This window comes from Poecilia latipinna, unplaced genomic scaffold (assembly GCF_001443285.1).
Source record: "Poecilia latipinna isolate Pla-1442-1.1 unplaced genomic scaffold, P_latipinna-1.0 Scaffold734, whole genome shotgun sequence".
NCBI classification, from domain to species: domain Eukaryota; kingdom Metazoa; phylum Chordata; class Actinopteri; order Cyprinodontiformes; family Poeciliidae; genus Poecilia; species Poecilia latipinna.
The window spans coordinates 225802-241791 of NW_015113350.1; the positions used below are offsets into that span (position 1 = coordinate 225802).

The window sequence follows — 15990 nt, forward strand, 5'->3', positions numbered from 1 at the left end:
TTATGTCCCGTGATTTTAGTAATTACATGTTTATAAGTGCGATTTTCTGTTGTCCTTCCATGGAAGCGTGCAGCTTTCAAACGGAAATAAAACACTTTTTAATATAAGTTGCTGCTTTGACATGATCACAGAACTGCCAAAACATTTGTACAAAAATATCAGAAAAAGTGAGTCACAGCAATGTCATCAGTCGGTGTAACGCTGAACTGATGCGGTGAAGCTACTAGTAGCAGGAGAGGAGCTGCGCCAAGAAGCTACAAATACTTAACAGAAGGAGAGCTGCCATCGATACCGTTGCAGCCAAACATGTTTTAATGTTACACAATGTAGTTTTACCAACTTACTCAAAGTCTAAACTCGTATTGTTGTGCATTTAAGGTGTAAAGTTTACCTTCGACCAAAGGAATCCCAGCGCCCCCCTTTTGTAAAAATTTCCGCCAGTGCCCCTTGCCGTCCTCTGAACGCCCCCTAGGGGGCGGTACCGCCCATGTTGAGAACCGCTACACTAACTGAACCAAACGACATTTGCGCAGCACATGAACATGTTAAGGTTGTCAAAGTCAAGCTAGCATAACTGACCTACTTTCCACTTTTAAACTTAAACTGTGCAAAACAGAGTTTACAAGGATGTGCAACTCAAAGTTCTCAACAGAAGAAGAGGATCACTGATTGGTAGAGAGTCCAGAATCACTGTGACGAGGAGAGAGTCGAGGAACACCTGCTTCGTTGTACATTACCAACGTCATCCGAGCCGCCCGGGATGAGCGGCGCTTCGTAGCCAGATTGGCTTTCTCCTCTCCCCACTAATATGCTCCCATGGTGCAGCAGAACATTTCCTCATGGCTCAGTCCACAGCTGGACCCCAACATGTGCAACATGTGTTTGTCATTTCTACTATGAGGAGTTTGAATTCAGGATTCATAAGGAGCTGGTCAGCAATGTGTAAAAGATTGTTCTCAGCTCACCCAGCACTTAAGAGCAGAATTTGTTAAATATTTGAATTTGAGTCATTGATTAAACAGTTTTGTTAGTTTTTTTTTATTTGCTTTTCTTTTCTTTTCTTTTTTTTTTTCTTTTTCTTTTTTTTTTTTTTTACTGAGAATCCAAATTGTAATGTTTCTAAGTTTTTCCCCCCAGAAAACCAGCTAAGCCTGGTGGTAGGGGGCGCTGGGGCGGTCCACCGGTGGCACACCGTTTAAAAAATATTAAAAGTTGACAGGAAAATGAGGTTATTATGTAGAAGACACTATTGACAATACGTAACCACTCACAGAGTCTCAGATACAATAAAATACAATTAAAATTTCAGATTTTTTAAATTTTTGCACTAAAGTTAAAATCCAAATTACCGAAAGCAATCAACCAGTGGATCTTAAAACCAGCTATGTAATACTGGTCACATTTTAAATGTAAAATAAATTCAAAGAAATGCTACCTAAAATTTGTTTACTACAAATGAACAATCATTTGTAGTAAACAAAACATTATTAATACAACAAATTCAGGCATTTATTGTATTTTCTTGTGTCTTCCTAAATCCAAACATGTTGTTTAGCAGGTTCTGCTTGGAGTAGTATTCTGGACTGACTTGTGATTGGTTTTTATTTATCCACCTGAATGCGCTGTTTACAAGGAACACTCTGATTGGATGAAAAAGATCCGCCTGTGTTTGGTTGGTGGCATTTACATAGAATTCATGTAAACAGTCTTTTCAATGCACAAATATGCAGAATTTGTAAATTTTTACAATAATTCTACTCAGCTTGGATCAGATTACTCTATTTCTAATAGCTGCAGATTATTTGACCTTGTGGGGTACGACATAATTGGTGAGCGCCCCCTACTGCCTACTTCAATGCACCAACTGTAACATGTCTTTGCTGTCACTGGTTTTGATACATACATATTTAAATAAACTAATTAAAAATGAATAAGCCAATGACGCTTAACCTGGAAGGGGACAGTTAAAGCCTGGAGGCCCGCCAGGCCTATAACACAGAGGAGGAAACTCCAGGTTTGTGTTTGCTGAGGCAGTAGCTGGAACTCGGATGTGTAGATGGAGGAGCAGGTTGCTGAAGTCTGAGGCAGAACTGTGGCTTTGACGCTCATTACCACATGAAAGAGCTGCTTCCCATCATTTCAGAAGCTTTATTGGCACTTCCCCATGAGTCTGGTGGTCTTCAGTGTTTTTCCGGTCTTTATTTCATATCCACATCAACGCTGGGCAGATGAGGCTGTGGAAGACTTCATTCTCACTGCCATAAAGTTCCTCCCCCACACATTCGTTCAAGATTAGCTGTACCTCCATTTCTTTCCTTCTTTTTTTTTTTTTTTTTTTTTTAAGCGCAACTCGGGGCCAAACTTTTTATGACCTGCATTTTTATTTAATTAGTTAATTTGGGATTTTTTGTTACTTGAGCCAACATTTTTTCCCTTTTTGCAGGGTTTGCATATTTTGTGGTTTTCAGAAGTCACATGGTTTGCAATGTTTTTTTCTTCAGGCATATTTGTTGTCTTAGTTTGTGTGATTTTCTTTTCTTTTCTGTTTGTTTTTTTTATGTTGCCAAAGTACCAGGAGAGCATTTTGAGTCCATGTGGCTGCTCACTTTCTACACTGGTTGGTGGAGTTTCATTAATTGCCTGGTTTTGCTGGCCTGAAGCTCACAGCGGGAAGATACTCAGAGCCTTCAAACTGGGAAATTAGTGGGAAAACAAACTTTAGATGGGAAGTGCCAGAGATGATGCATTGCTCAGGCACAAGAAGCAGAACACTAGACGGGTTTCTGCTGCTTCTGGCTCTGCTTAGGGGATACTCACTGACTTGTCTCCTTTTTTTTCCCCTCTCTTTTCCCATCTCGGTACTTCATGCGGTTTAAGGGTACAACAGAACACAAAAATCAGAGTTCAGTAAACGCTACACATTTTTTTTTATGTTTTGCTTCAGTACAAGTGGCACTTCACAGAACTGACTCAAGATTTGGTGAGATTTTTTTAATGAGTAGAAGATACAAATGGATGGGTTGTACAATAAAAAAGTCTTAAATTAAATTATTTAAAAAATATACAATAAGCTGGCCTTAAATACATTAATCATGGCTCTTAGACTCTAATCCTATATATTCAGTTTTCAAAAAATAAAATCTTCAAAAACCAGAAGTTCATTTAATGTATACAGTTGATTAATCGCCCAGGCCTTGTTTGTTTTAGCTTCTTCTAACTGGAGAACCTTATTCAACGTGCTTTTCTCCAACATGATGTTGCTGATATTGTTCAACAAAACAGGCCAGAAACGGGCTGGATTTATACTTATACCACATCTAACCGAGTTGCTTTTGCTTACTCATTTGGTGAAATCTGAGTCGTATTACATTTCATTTAGAAGTATCAAAGTGAAGGAGAGGCGAATAAAAATTCACTTTATTGTCATTTAGCACCACTTCAAAGACATGCACAGAACAAAATCCAAAAATCACAAAAAAATATAAGTACCGTTAAAAAAAAGAGACATGTATAATAAACAAAATAAGTTGTACATATAAAAAAAAACAAATACTCTATGATTGCAAAAGGGAAATGTCTGGTAAATGTTTGTAACAGACTTCTAGAATATAAAAACTTTTTAGTTTTTTTTTTTATTATTTGTAACGACTTAAAAATCCTCTTATTTTCATGCAAACAATAAAGCTTTGAAGCCTGTGGTCAGGTCACAACAAACCCAAACAGTTCAAGGGTGTGAATACTTTAGAGCTCTGAGTCCAACAGTTTCACTTGGAAACCCAGATGGTGTCTTTTGGTTCGGGGACGACTGAGCAAACGTGTCTCTGAAGAGCGAACGTTTCGAAAGTTGCTTTGCTTTGTGTACTTAGGATGTTTGTGTCCAAGTTGGACCGCTTCCCGCCGGTTGCTGAGTAGAAACATTTCCCGAGGCTCGTAGCCGAGGCGACCCAATCGGCTCAGGAGGTGTTTCGAAATGCGGGAAGGAAGCCTAGAATTCTCTTGATGCATGACCGGTCTGAGAACATCCAGCCCCTCGTTTATAGAGACGAAAAGAACTGCTAAGATAAATCCTACACACACCTTTTAAATAATAGCCCCACTGATGTCCTAATTTGACCTGCTTGGTCTTGTTTTATTGCTTTCGCATGTTTCAGATTGACAAGCAGCAGTTTGAGGAGACGATACGGACACTGAACAACCTCTACGCGGAGGCAGAGAAGCTGGGAAGTCAGTCGCTCATCGAAGGCTGCCTGGCCTGCCTCACCGCTTACACCGTCTTTCTCTGTATGGAGACTCACTACGAGAAGGTGGGATAATGGAGGCTGTGCAAAGTCACGCAGTGTTCATATTTGTTTGAAGTGAGTCCATCGTACCCAAATAAGGTTCTTCAGCTTAAAGAATATAATATTCTTTAAGGCTGGAACTAGTAATTATTTGAATAATCGTTTTATCTATCGATTGTTCTAGAAGATAATTAGATTTTTTTTTTAATGGCACATTCTACATTTTACATTTTATTGTCTAAAATGCAGTAACAGCATTCCTTTAGTAAATCTGAACTGGGTGAAAATAAAACTTGAGTTTTGGCTAAAACCTTTTCCCAGGTGTTTTTATGATAAATTAAATCTCTCTCTCTCTGTCTCTCTTATATATATATATATCAGTACAATTTTGGCTAAATTACTGCTCTGCATCTGATCAGCAAATGGTCTTTTTTGAATTTGTAAGCTCCAGTAGCGATCAATTGATTACTAAGTTAGTTGACACGCACTTCAATAATCGATTAATGAAGATCAAACCGGTTAATCGTTTCAACCCTAATATCTTTTCTTTCTATTTGGGGATTTGTGTTCTCAAAAGTCACAATTTTGTTTTAAAACTTAGCATTTTTTTTAGGTTTTAAAGAAGATTGCCAAATATATCCAGGAACAAAACGACAAGATCTACGCACCACGAGGCCTCCTGCTGACAGATCCCATCGAAAGAGGGCTCCGAGTCGTATCCTCCCACTCTCTGTGAAACCATAAATCCAATTTAAAATAACCTTTTTTCTTTTTTTTTTTTCTACAAACACAGTGATGATTGTAAGCTACAGTCCTCATCATAAAACAGCCATCTCGTATGAGCCTCTGGATTTCCAGGAAATGGCGCACAGCACGTCTGAATACTCGTGGTTTTTTACTGTCCTTCTGATGATGGTTAAAAATGGAATCTAGCAGTCAAAGCGGCTTACAGGAAATCTGCTGCTATGAATGTAAACTCTTCAAAAAGTTACATAAAAGTCCTATGTAATCTATAACATCTCCATAAAACCAATGGGTGCCCCAACATCCTGACTGTTGGTGTGTGTGTGTGTGTGTGTGTGTGTGTGTGTGTGTGTGTGTGTCATGCAATGGCATGGCTCACCATGCTCTTTAATTCCAGCTGGGTGGGAAGAGGAGATGAGGGTTAACAGAATATGAGTGAAATTGTTTGCAGCTGAACTTTGTTCCTGTCTTGCCGGTGGAGTGACAGCGATCTGGATTATTTCTCCAACTCCGTCAAACTGCTGCGCTGATTTTAGCAACGGGTGGGGGAGGGGGAAGGAGTTGACAGCAGTGTTTCACCTGAACTACTACGGGTTTAACATTTTAACAAAATGAATATGACAGTTTAATATTTTCAGTAGGCCTGCAACAAGCGATTATTGTAGTAATTGATTATTCGATCATTTATTTTGACGATTAATCGGGTGAAAATTCTCATTCTGCAGATTTTTCATTTAACCACTTTAGCCTTTTAAAAACAATATTAGAAATACATTAACAGATGCAAATAGATAAATCAATTCCCCTTTAAAAATAAGAAAATATTTTGTTGCCAACAATGCAATAACATAACATCACTTTACTAGGCCATTTGAGGAGTTCTGGGTGGAACATAATTACAAGCATTTAAGATGTTTCAAGTTAAATGCAAAATGTATATATTTTTTGTATAGCTTGTACAGATCTTTCAGAAAATGGCCTGTTTTAGTCTGTATATTCCAGTTAACGATGACTCGATTACTAAATTAGTTTCAATATTGTCAACTAAAATAATAATTAATTTGATTAATTGTTTCAGTCCTAATTTTCAGATCATGTTTTTAGGGTTTTTTTTGCTCATTTGTACCTAAACGGTACCTTTGCATTACTTACAAAAAATTTTTCACATAAAATGATGCTCAGTCATTCTATGCTGATATGATGGCAGCTTTTCACAAGGTTGATGCTGCAGAGCGGGAGTCTCAGACCGTTTCTCTCCCTGCGAGCTCTTCATCATCATATAGTGGGATATGCATTTCAAACATACATAACAACAGAAACATACTCAAACTGTGCTGGTTAAAAACAACACAGTCATACAAATCCTCATAAATTCATGAATGTGTAAAAAGGTTTTATAGCATCAAGATTTCATAAAGCTCACAAATTCAGAGAGCAGATTGCAGATTATCTTGTTTGCCATTTTAACAAATTTGATTAGATGTTTTTTATTCTGAACTCATAAGTTTTCAAACCAAGAAACAATAGAAAAAGTTCAAACCGATTCTATAAGAAAGGCTTTTATGGAATTCACATATTAACTTCCTGAAAGAATACACTCTGCTTTCCTGCAAATCCGACCAGTGAGCTTAACATTTTCTGTATTTTCTTTGTTTTGGACCAATCACTGCAACTCAGCTGAATTTTGACCAATCTCTGAGCCACATTCTAATTTAACTTCCTGTTTTATGACGTCGCTTGAAAGCTGAACCTGCCAGATGAAAGCATGTGCGTCGCCTTTTAAAAAAAAATAAAAAATTATGTTCTTGGCAAAACCAGTTTTAAATTGTTCTAAAGGATTTGCTTCTACTTGCCATACAGTTGGTGTTAAAACGAATGACCTACATGGAATTATTCTTTGCACTTTAATGACTTCTCAGGACGTGATTTTATTTGCATTAAAAGCGATTTTTCAATAAGGTTCTTGAAAATGTTGTTTGCACTTTAAATATTAACTGTTAACCTTCACCAAAAAAGGTGAAGATTAACAGCAATTCAAATTCTTTTTGTGAGATTGACAAAAGTAAAAGCTGAATTTTATTTCAATAACTTTTACCACAATTTTTTGAAAAAAATTAGTCATTTTAGACTGCAACAATCACAACCCCCCTGCCGCCCCCCAATATGTTGGAGAGACTGACTGTTATGGTTCCCCGGTTATGAATGTGAATTATGAATGTTATGAATTTAACTAACATTTAATGTTAGTTAAATGTTAAGTGTTTCTCAAAATTTCAGTTTGAGATTGTGATATTTTAATGAAGTCCATTCAACCCAATTTTTGGGGGGAAGCTTAAAAAAAATCAGTGTTAAGTGAAATGTTACCCAGCCTTGTTGTGTGGCTCAGGCCAGCACACAGAACAAGTGCACTGTAGCTGCAGCGGGGGGGAGGGGGGAGCTTTTGGTTTGGGTTGAAACTCGGTGTGTGATCTCGCCGCAGCTGCTCTTCCCTTAACAGCCTCGACCAGATCGAGATCACCATCTACGAAGACAGAAGCTTCAGCAGATAAAAGCGATCCCATGGTGAGTCCAACCGCAGCCAGAGCCAGCGGCCCGTTCCAGTAGTTCAGATGGTGATGTATCACGCTCGGCAAGCTAAACATTTCGACAGCACGCACATTTTTTCCCAAAGTTGTAACTGAAGTTTGGAGCGCCTTGGCCCTGGAAGTAAAGAGGAGTAATAAAACGAGCTGCTCTCCCTTTTTGCCCCTCTGTCCATTGCTCTTAAAAAGAACGCCTCCTACCCACTCAGAGACGGATCCCACATCAAAGTTAGGAGCTGTGAGTAATATTACCGAGCTACTTCCCCACCAGGAAGCCTGTTTTTATAGAGCATTTTTTAGGGATTATTCTTCCTCCTCAATGTTCACATTGTAGCGCCCAGTGTTTAGTCATACTGTAAATTAAGCAAGAACCTGATGTTTAAAACACACCAGCTATCCAAAACCTAAGCAACACATCCAAAAACAAAGTGATGGAGAATCTCTTAATCCTTGGAGCCCTGTGGATATCGTTAAGTCCTTCAGTAAGTGGGATTAATTAAGCGATTATCACACTTAAAAAGTCATTAGCTTGTAGACTGTGCAAGCCAAATTTGGAAGGAACTAAGAAGAGCTCCGGCGTTGCTTTTCAGTCACCTGAGGGCGAGAAACGAAGCTTTGATTCAAACTGACTGAGGCTCCAAGCGTGTACGGTTAGTCACAACACGTAGGCGGTTTTATGTCAAAGCAGCAAGCTTCAGTGTGTTTTAATGGGATTTTATGTGAATGACAGAAAGTAGTGCATAATTGGAAAGTGGAAGGAGAGTGATGAATGGGTTTCAACTTTTTCTACAATTTAAAAAAAAAAAAAAGCCTAAAGCCTCTGAGTCAGGTTTGGTTGCGCCACTTCTCGCTTTGCCCCAGCTCGTTTTGGTTGCTTCACACATTTGCGTAGTAAAAAAATGTTGCCAATTCTTTTTGCAACATAGCTTTAACTCAAGTTTTTCCACATATTGGCTTTGGGGTTTAGGTCAGGACTTTGACTGGACCATTTTATCACATAAATTTGCTTTAAACACTTAATTGGTTTTCTCCTAGGATTTGTAACTCCATCTATCTGCGCTCTAACCAGCTTCTGTCTGCTTAACAAAAGCATCACCATGATGAAAATAATCTGGATTATGGTGCGCTTTCATATTGGATCCTGTTTTATCTGTTAGTCGTAGGAGGATAACGATACACAAAACTCACAAGACGAGATGAAATTCTAATATTAAGATCTGACTAAAAAAAACCATGAAGATCAAACGTTTGCTCCTAAAAGGCCTTTGTCCTGCATTTTTCTTTATTTTTTCCACAAACTCAGCACACTCTTTCTATGATTTCTTTTAATCTCTTCAAACCTTGGGGCAGAGCTTCAACTATGCATGGGCCTGCAGCAGAACACTTGCTTATCAAAGTTGCTGTATGTTGCTATTTTTTGTTATTTCATGAAATAAAAAGATATCCTGTGGCTTTCCTCCTGCATTTCTGTAACGGCAGCAGTGACACCAAAGCAGGGAGGACAGAGATGCACAACATCTCTTGTTGGAAACGTGTCACTATTTAGAGTTTGTATCAGCTAAAGACGACAACATGAAGGCTCGCTGTTCCCTCTGTGCAAGAGACAAAGTGCTGCTTTCACACCATTGAAAATGTGGGAGACAGAATAACCTGTGATTTTCAATACTTCTCTCATGCAGCAATTTAATGCAATGAGGACAGAGTGAGAAAGCCCCCTAGTGGAGAATGTATCCAGTAGCTATCAGTCCCAGAACAGAGTTACTGGCTGATTGTTGATGTACTAACATGAATTTCTTTAATGCCACAAGCATTAAATGCAACATTGAAAAACATCTTTTTTAAGTTTATGTCAGTTAATATGAATTGATATGTATAGACATTTTTACTGCCAGCTGTAAATCTGCTTTTTTTTTTTTTCGCTGCCATCTCTTAAACTGCATAGAATCTTTTAGTTCTGCACTTGGAATATAATAATAGTCTTCCAGCCTATCAAACTGTACAGCTTCATAAACACTGCATATAATTTGAAGAAATATTTGGAGTCTGACTGTCATGTTGGTCAAAACCAGTAAGGGGGCAGTGGAAGGAGTTGTTTGGACAGGATGTAGTAGAGGAACAGCTGCCTTTCTGCAGCTGCTGATCGTAACCAATGAAGTAACTTGGTTTTAAAATCAAGTAATCGGTAAAGTAACTAAGTTACTTTTTCAAGGTAAGTGTGCCGTCTCTGTCCACTGATGGGGTGAGCTGTGATTGTGACGTAGTTCACCGTAGCCCTAGACTTCCAGCTGTCGGTTGTTATAGCGATGCCTCTTGCCTCCGTCCTTACCCGTTGTTTGTGTTTTTGTCCGTCACTCATTGTCATTAATCGTTCCTACTGGAAACCCAAAATGCAGCAAAACAAATAATTTAAGAATAATCAGAGCCTTTTCGGTCGGCTGGTAGCTCTTCATTCCACAGTCAATCTCAACGAGAAACACTGTGATGTTTAATATGTCAAAATCTCCTTACACTGTAGTGAGTCCAAATGAAACCCAGAGTAAGTAATGACTTCAAAAGTTCCTTAACTCTAGACTGTTGCTTCAATCTCCATCTGGGTTTAATGTTGCTATGCTTCCCACTGTTGCCAGTTGCTACATATTCAACACATACAAAAGATTGTATTGGAAGCCTTTTGCTACCATCTAATGGTCAAAGTTATCCTATGAAGGCATACTTGGTACTGATTTCAGGAATCTTTGGGTCTTATAAGTTTTCCAGCATCTCAGCCGTCTCCACCTCGTTTTATTTCTGATGCTCCACCCTCTTGAGGCAGCACAGCATCATATCAGCCACAGATGGCGGTCCAAATACCTACAGATCTTCCACATTGCTCATCTCATCAATTTTTCTGAAAGTCCGGCTCATTTAGGACCTCCCAGGTCCAGATCATCCTGACAGCTTCCGTTGCGTTAGAGGCAGGACGGGGTAAGGTGGCGGCTCTACAGCAGAGACGCCACCATCAGTCGGGAGCGAGACTTTCTCAGTAAACGCGTTACCGGAGGTATGTTGTGTCTGGCAACGTCTTTGTGACCACAGAGCCCTGTGCATCGCTCTGCTGTTGGCTAACTACCAAAACGATTTCTCTGTTCATCTGAAATTCCGAGCCGAGGGCCTCAGCTCACATGCAAGTCCTTTGGAGGAATGTAAAGCCAGGACTTTTATAAGTAGCTGTTGATAGAAGTGTGCATGGGATATTTACCACGGTCAAAAGCAGGGTGAACCATAGCCAGCGAACCGACTGCGGGGACCTGCAGTACATCCATCTCAGAGTTTCTGTTTCCTGCCAGAGTCTCTCCTCTGTCTCCTCTGAGCACGGCTTGATGCATCCCTGCTGAAAATGAAGAAAAGCCACTCTGGTCCAGAGCTCTGATCTCTGGAATGTTCAGCTTTAATCAACGGGCTCCTTATTGAACTTGAGCTCCTCCAGAACACATAAAACCTTCGTCTCCCACCCGTTGAAGGTCTAGCAGGCTTAAAGCAGGAATTCTGTTTTCTGACCGTCTGCCAGGTGAAAAGTTGAACGGCGGTGATGGATCGGCCCCCAGTGGGAGGGGAAATGGGCTTGGCCCTCGACCGTCCTGGGCTGTCGGAGGCCGACGGCGCCAAGTCCGTCTCCCGGCGTCTGTTTCCGAACACATTCTGCCGTCGCAGGCATTCTCGCCTGGCTCGGCGCGCAAACCTGTAAAAATCGAGTCTGTGCAGACTGTTGGATGGGGCGAGGGCAGAAGTGATGTTCGTCATTAGCACCGTGTTCTTTTTTCATTCCCTGAAAATGGAGCTTTCCCTTAGCTGTCAAGTTCATTTTTCACAGGCCAAAACGGGGGTAATTTTCAGCCTTTTTTTTTTTTTTTAAATTGCTGTTATTATGCAGGGCTGTAAATCATGTTAATAAGCAGTCACCGCCTCTCTTTCAAAAGTCCTGATGCATGTACTTCAATGCTTCCAATTGTGTGATCAGATTAAGGCTGATCCACACATTGCTGTTGGATGAAGCCTGAGGAGCTGCCTCCAACTCTGGACCTCCTGTCAGCAGACATGACAACCTCTTCCTCTTGTTTCTTTACATCCGTGAGATAGAACATTGTTAAAATGTCATCTGCTCCTCAAAATATCTGAAAACAAATGGACTCTTTAAACAAAACGTAGTCTGAGAGTCGTGCAAGTAGACACGGATTGAAACAGATTCATCCCCCTGAAATGTAAACTCAAGACAAAGTAAATGAGCCTAAATCAAAGTGAATGTGCTTCTTTAAGAAGTCTTAAATTGATGCATCTAAAATTAAGGCTTTGAAAGGTCTTTATTTTTATTATCTTATTTTCTTTCTTTAAAAGTAAGTTGATCTTAAATATGTTGGTCTTAGTATTAAATGTTCTCATGGCAGGATTATTTCTTCTCATATATTCTATGTAGTTATTTTTTCAGTCAAGCTAAAGTCTTCATTGTGCTCTGACTCGAGGCTTTAGGACCCTGGGGGCAGGCCACTAAAATACCCTGGACAGCCAGGTCGCTCTTTTATGTCCATCCTGGCTAAGTGTGAATATATTGCCGACTCAGTCTTTTGTACATTTCTGTCGCATTACGGGTTTTAAACTTTATTCATAGTCTTAAAAACTATACATGAAATTGAAGTTTGATCGAATTTGAGTTGGTGAAGTGGCAGGAACCACGTGGATCGCTCGGAGAGTAATTTTGAAAATTGTTACAATAAAATTAAAATTGTCGAAAGAAGTGAAAGTTGAATTGAAATATTGGAGGTAAACACTGCTCAGTGTCTCCCAGTTTAAAAGGATTGGTGCCTATTCAGTAACGGCAGCATTAAAATGACACACTGCTGTTGGCTTGATGATTGGACAGCTTTAAGTTATATTTATATTACCTGATGCAATTTTCTTTAGATGTCTTACCAAGGGATTTCGGTATTTTACTATTTATAATAATACTTTAACACAGCACGCAAATTCAATATGTTTTTCCTAATTTACTTTTTTTTCCCCCCTAACAGAATGTGAACTGCCCAATTCTCAACTTTTCACCCCAAATAAAAATCAGATTCGAGCCACTTCCACCGAATCGGAAACGCATCCGATTGTTTTCAAAGCGACTGCAGGCAGAACAGTCGCGTCTCATTTTATCCAACTTTTATGTCATTAACCTGAGACATGGTCATAATTCTGACCAGATGTAAATGATGCCTGAAAAAAAAAAAAAAAAACCTAAATATGAAAGAAGTCTGTCAGTGAGGCACGTCCCGTCCTGGTCCCACCACTCTTAGCTCTGATTGCGCATCCAGGCATGTTTCTGTACATGCTTTGCCGTTGTTTTTTTAGCTCTGCTTCTGATTTTGTCACAATAACATCGGCTCCCATTGCTGAGTTAACTTTTAAATAAATCTATAAACGGCTCTGTTATCCATTATCCCTTCAGTAAACAGAGCGCCGCTGTGTGACGTCTGCGGGTCGCTCAGGGGTTCTGCATAGTTCATACTGAGGTCTGGCTGCGGTCGCATCATTTGTTTGACCTAAACCCAATTCTACACAATTTACAAAAGCTAGACTAAATTCATTTCCAAAAATTAAAGAACGGTTTGTAAGAAATCAACGTCTAACTGCTTTACCCATGGTGCTCTTTTACAAACTTCATCAAATGACGTCTTCCTAACTACTTCATCACATGATCAATTATTTATTTATTTATTTATTTTATTTTTTAGCTGTTCCCTAGAAACGGAGAGTAACGCTCAACGTACCCTTTGGCTCAACTTACCCCGGTTTCCCCCAAGCAGTTTAATGAGTGGAACTGAACCGTCTCAAGGTTTATATGGCGGAACAAGGAACTGAGGGTACACTATAAAACATTACCAATTACCAAGAGATAAAGGAGTTATGCCTCTCCTATGTTTGGGAAATGACTAAAGAGCAGCACGACTGACTGTGTTGTTTGTGAAGAGGGCTATGATGCAAAGTGGAAAGAACTAGAATTAAGTCAAATTGACATTCTCCTTCAAGCTCTGCTGGGTGATAAACACCTAGAGATGACATGTTCAGAGGGTTCACTGAGCCCCTCGTAGAGAAGGGGACTTGGTCGTTAAGATGTTAAAAATCCAGGAATTATTTTTTTTCTGTAATTTCATTCATTTTTTTCTGATGAAAATTGGACCTTTATTCTTTGCTATTATGACTAAATTGATGTAATTAAGCAGAAATTCTTATAAGTGAGCCCTAATGCTCCTTCATAAAGGAACATTTTATTTATTTTCTTTTTTTAGAAAAAAGAAAGTGGGGAAAAAAATCTTTTAAAAATCACATCTGGTATGAAAAAAATATTTTATTTTTAAAGGGGCAGTATTATGTAAAATTGGCGGGGTTTTTTTTCTTTTTTTTTTTTAGCTTTACATCATGTTGTATTGTTGTTCCCTCGTCAAAAACGTACCTGGAGCGATGCCTTGATTCTGTCATGCACGTTTGAGAATCCTTTCGTCTCCCATGGCAACCATTCAGCTGTGCAAAACGCCTGGCTGCTCTCATGTCTGAAAAATGTGGTCGTACTTGTTTTAGTTTTAATGAAACGTTCAGCTGATTGCTGTCGGTGCTTTTCTTTTTCTTTTCAGTCAGCATCACATCATCTTAATGATTTCTGCTTTTGTTTGTTTGTGCAGCAGCGGAGCGGCAGAACCAACCTCCCCGAGGACCTCCATGACCTACGACCTTAACGCTGCGTCTTTACAATCTATCCCCCTACCTGGTGTAAGAGCATGTGTCTTTCAGAAAATCCCTTTGAAGAAATGTTGTAGCAACATTTGACTTTTAATGTGGCCTGTTTTGTATTTTAGTGCATTTAAAGCGACTACAAATATGATGAAATAAGAGTTGAACTCAGAATTTAACTAGTGTTTTTATGCTGGAATAATGCAGCTGTTTGAATGTTAGTGTTTTTGGAGAAATACCCTAATTCTCTTTGTTTTTTTTCCCCTTTTGGAATGGTACAGCCATCAAACAGGGTCACATATTTTGCAATGTTTTCCAGAGTTCACCTGTAACGATTGGGATCATTGGTTGTTGGGGGTTTTACCTCAGAGTTTGTTTTCTAAAAGGTGTTTGCTAGTTTTGCACCTATTTTTTTATTTTTTCTTTATTTTTTTTTTTGCACCTTATCTGCCTGTTTCATAAATGTTAGTGTTTATTTCAAACTTATTTGTCTGGCGGAAAATTTTCATCCCTGTAAATATTTGATTTGCACGTAGTGATTTAACAGTGTACCATACTGTAGGTGCTGTGAGTGTGCGCTACGCATAATATTTGACTGCTGTTCATTTTTATTAGTAATATGTACATATACTCCAATATTGCCTTCGACAGAAGTATTGAAAGTGCTCTTGTTGGTGGACAGAGTCCAGAATTAGAACAGTTTTCCATTAACACATGGTTGGGGTTCGCACATGTTACAAAAGCACAAGCTTCACTGAACAAGGTTGATGTTCTGGTTCTCCCAGGTCCAAATTGAAAATGTGTATTGTTTTTAGAGATGCACCAGTCATGCTTTAAATAACTTAAGAACTCAAACCATCCAATCAATGATTCAGAAATCTAATAAAGGTAAAAGACTGACGTGTCAGTGCACCATCAGAGTCACTACCTCTACCATGGAACCTGCAGCACATTTTGTTTTTGAGTTCCAGAAATCGGTTCGGACCAGAAAAAGCCTGATCAGTGCATCTCTACTAAAACCCAACGTTCTATCCCTTTTCTCTGAACCTGAATTAGCATTAATTAATCCTCCCGTCTCGCAGTGTGACCTGGAAGCTGCTGATGTTGGGCTTCACTCGTCTTAAAGCCTCTTCATGTACAGGTATCCAGGTTTGATTGTGAACCAGGTGGAAAGTCTTGATGTCTTCTGTAAATAAAAGTTTGATCTGTTTTAATTCTTTAGGTTATGTTGAACCGTTTTTTGTTATTTTGCCAAATGAAATTCAAGTGTATTCATAATCTACTCTAGATGATATGCTAATAAATCTTGTTAATATGTGACGCTGTGCTTTGCTTCGTTTGTTGAGTCCTTTAAAAAAAAAAGGGTAGGTTTTAGTTTATAAATTTCCCCACAGATAATTAACTCAAACTGAAGCTCATGAACATTCGGTGTGTTTAGATCAAGGCTCGACGTTTTCCATCATGTTTGCCAGACGCCACAGTCAACTCGACACCTAACACCCGATTTCTGAGGATGCAGAAGTCGTTCTTGATTTTTGGTAATTATAGAACGAGTTCTCTCTGGCATCATTGTTGTTCTACAGTCTGTCAACATTGGTCGTTAATTAAATTCTACATTTTAATTACGATTTTACTGTGTT

General features: G+C 39.1%; 1 protein-coding gene across 2 annotated transcripts in view; it reads left to right on the forward strand.

Moving 5' to 3' along the window:
• The window catches only part of LOC106955431 (golgin subfamily A member 7), a 27915-nt gene extending 12245 nt beyond the window's left edge, over nucleotides 1-15670 (forward strand). Inside the window, exons 3-6 of one of the 2 annotated variants that reach the window (XM_015045600.1) lie at nucleotides 4152-4304; nucleotides 4894-4995; nucleotides 7532-7586; nucleotides 14302-15670. In XM_015045600.1, coding sequence (XP_014901086.1) covers nucleotides 4152-4304; nucleotides 4894-4995; nucleotides 7532-7573 — 297 coding nt within the window. In that variant the 3' untranslated portion in view covers nucleotides 7574-7586; nucleotides 14302-15670. The remainder of the gene's footprint in view (nucleotides 1-4151; nucleotides 4305-4893; nucleotides 4996-7531; nucleotides 7587-14301) is intronic. The other variant, XM_015045599.1, reaches the window with a different exon arrangement.
• The last annotated feature ends 320 nt before the right edge of the window (nucleotides 15671-15990 follow it).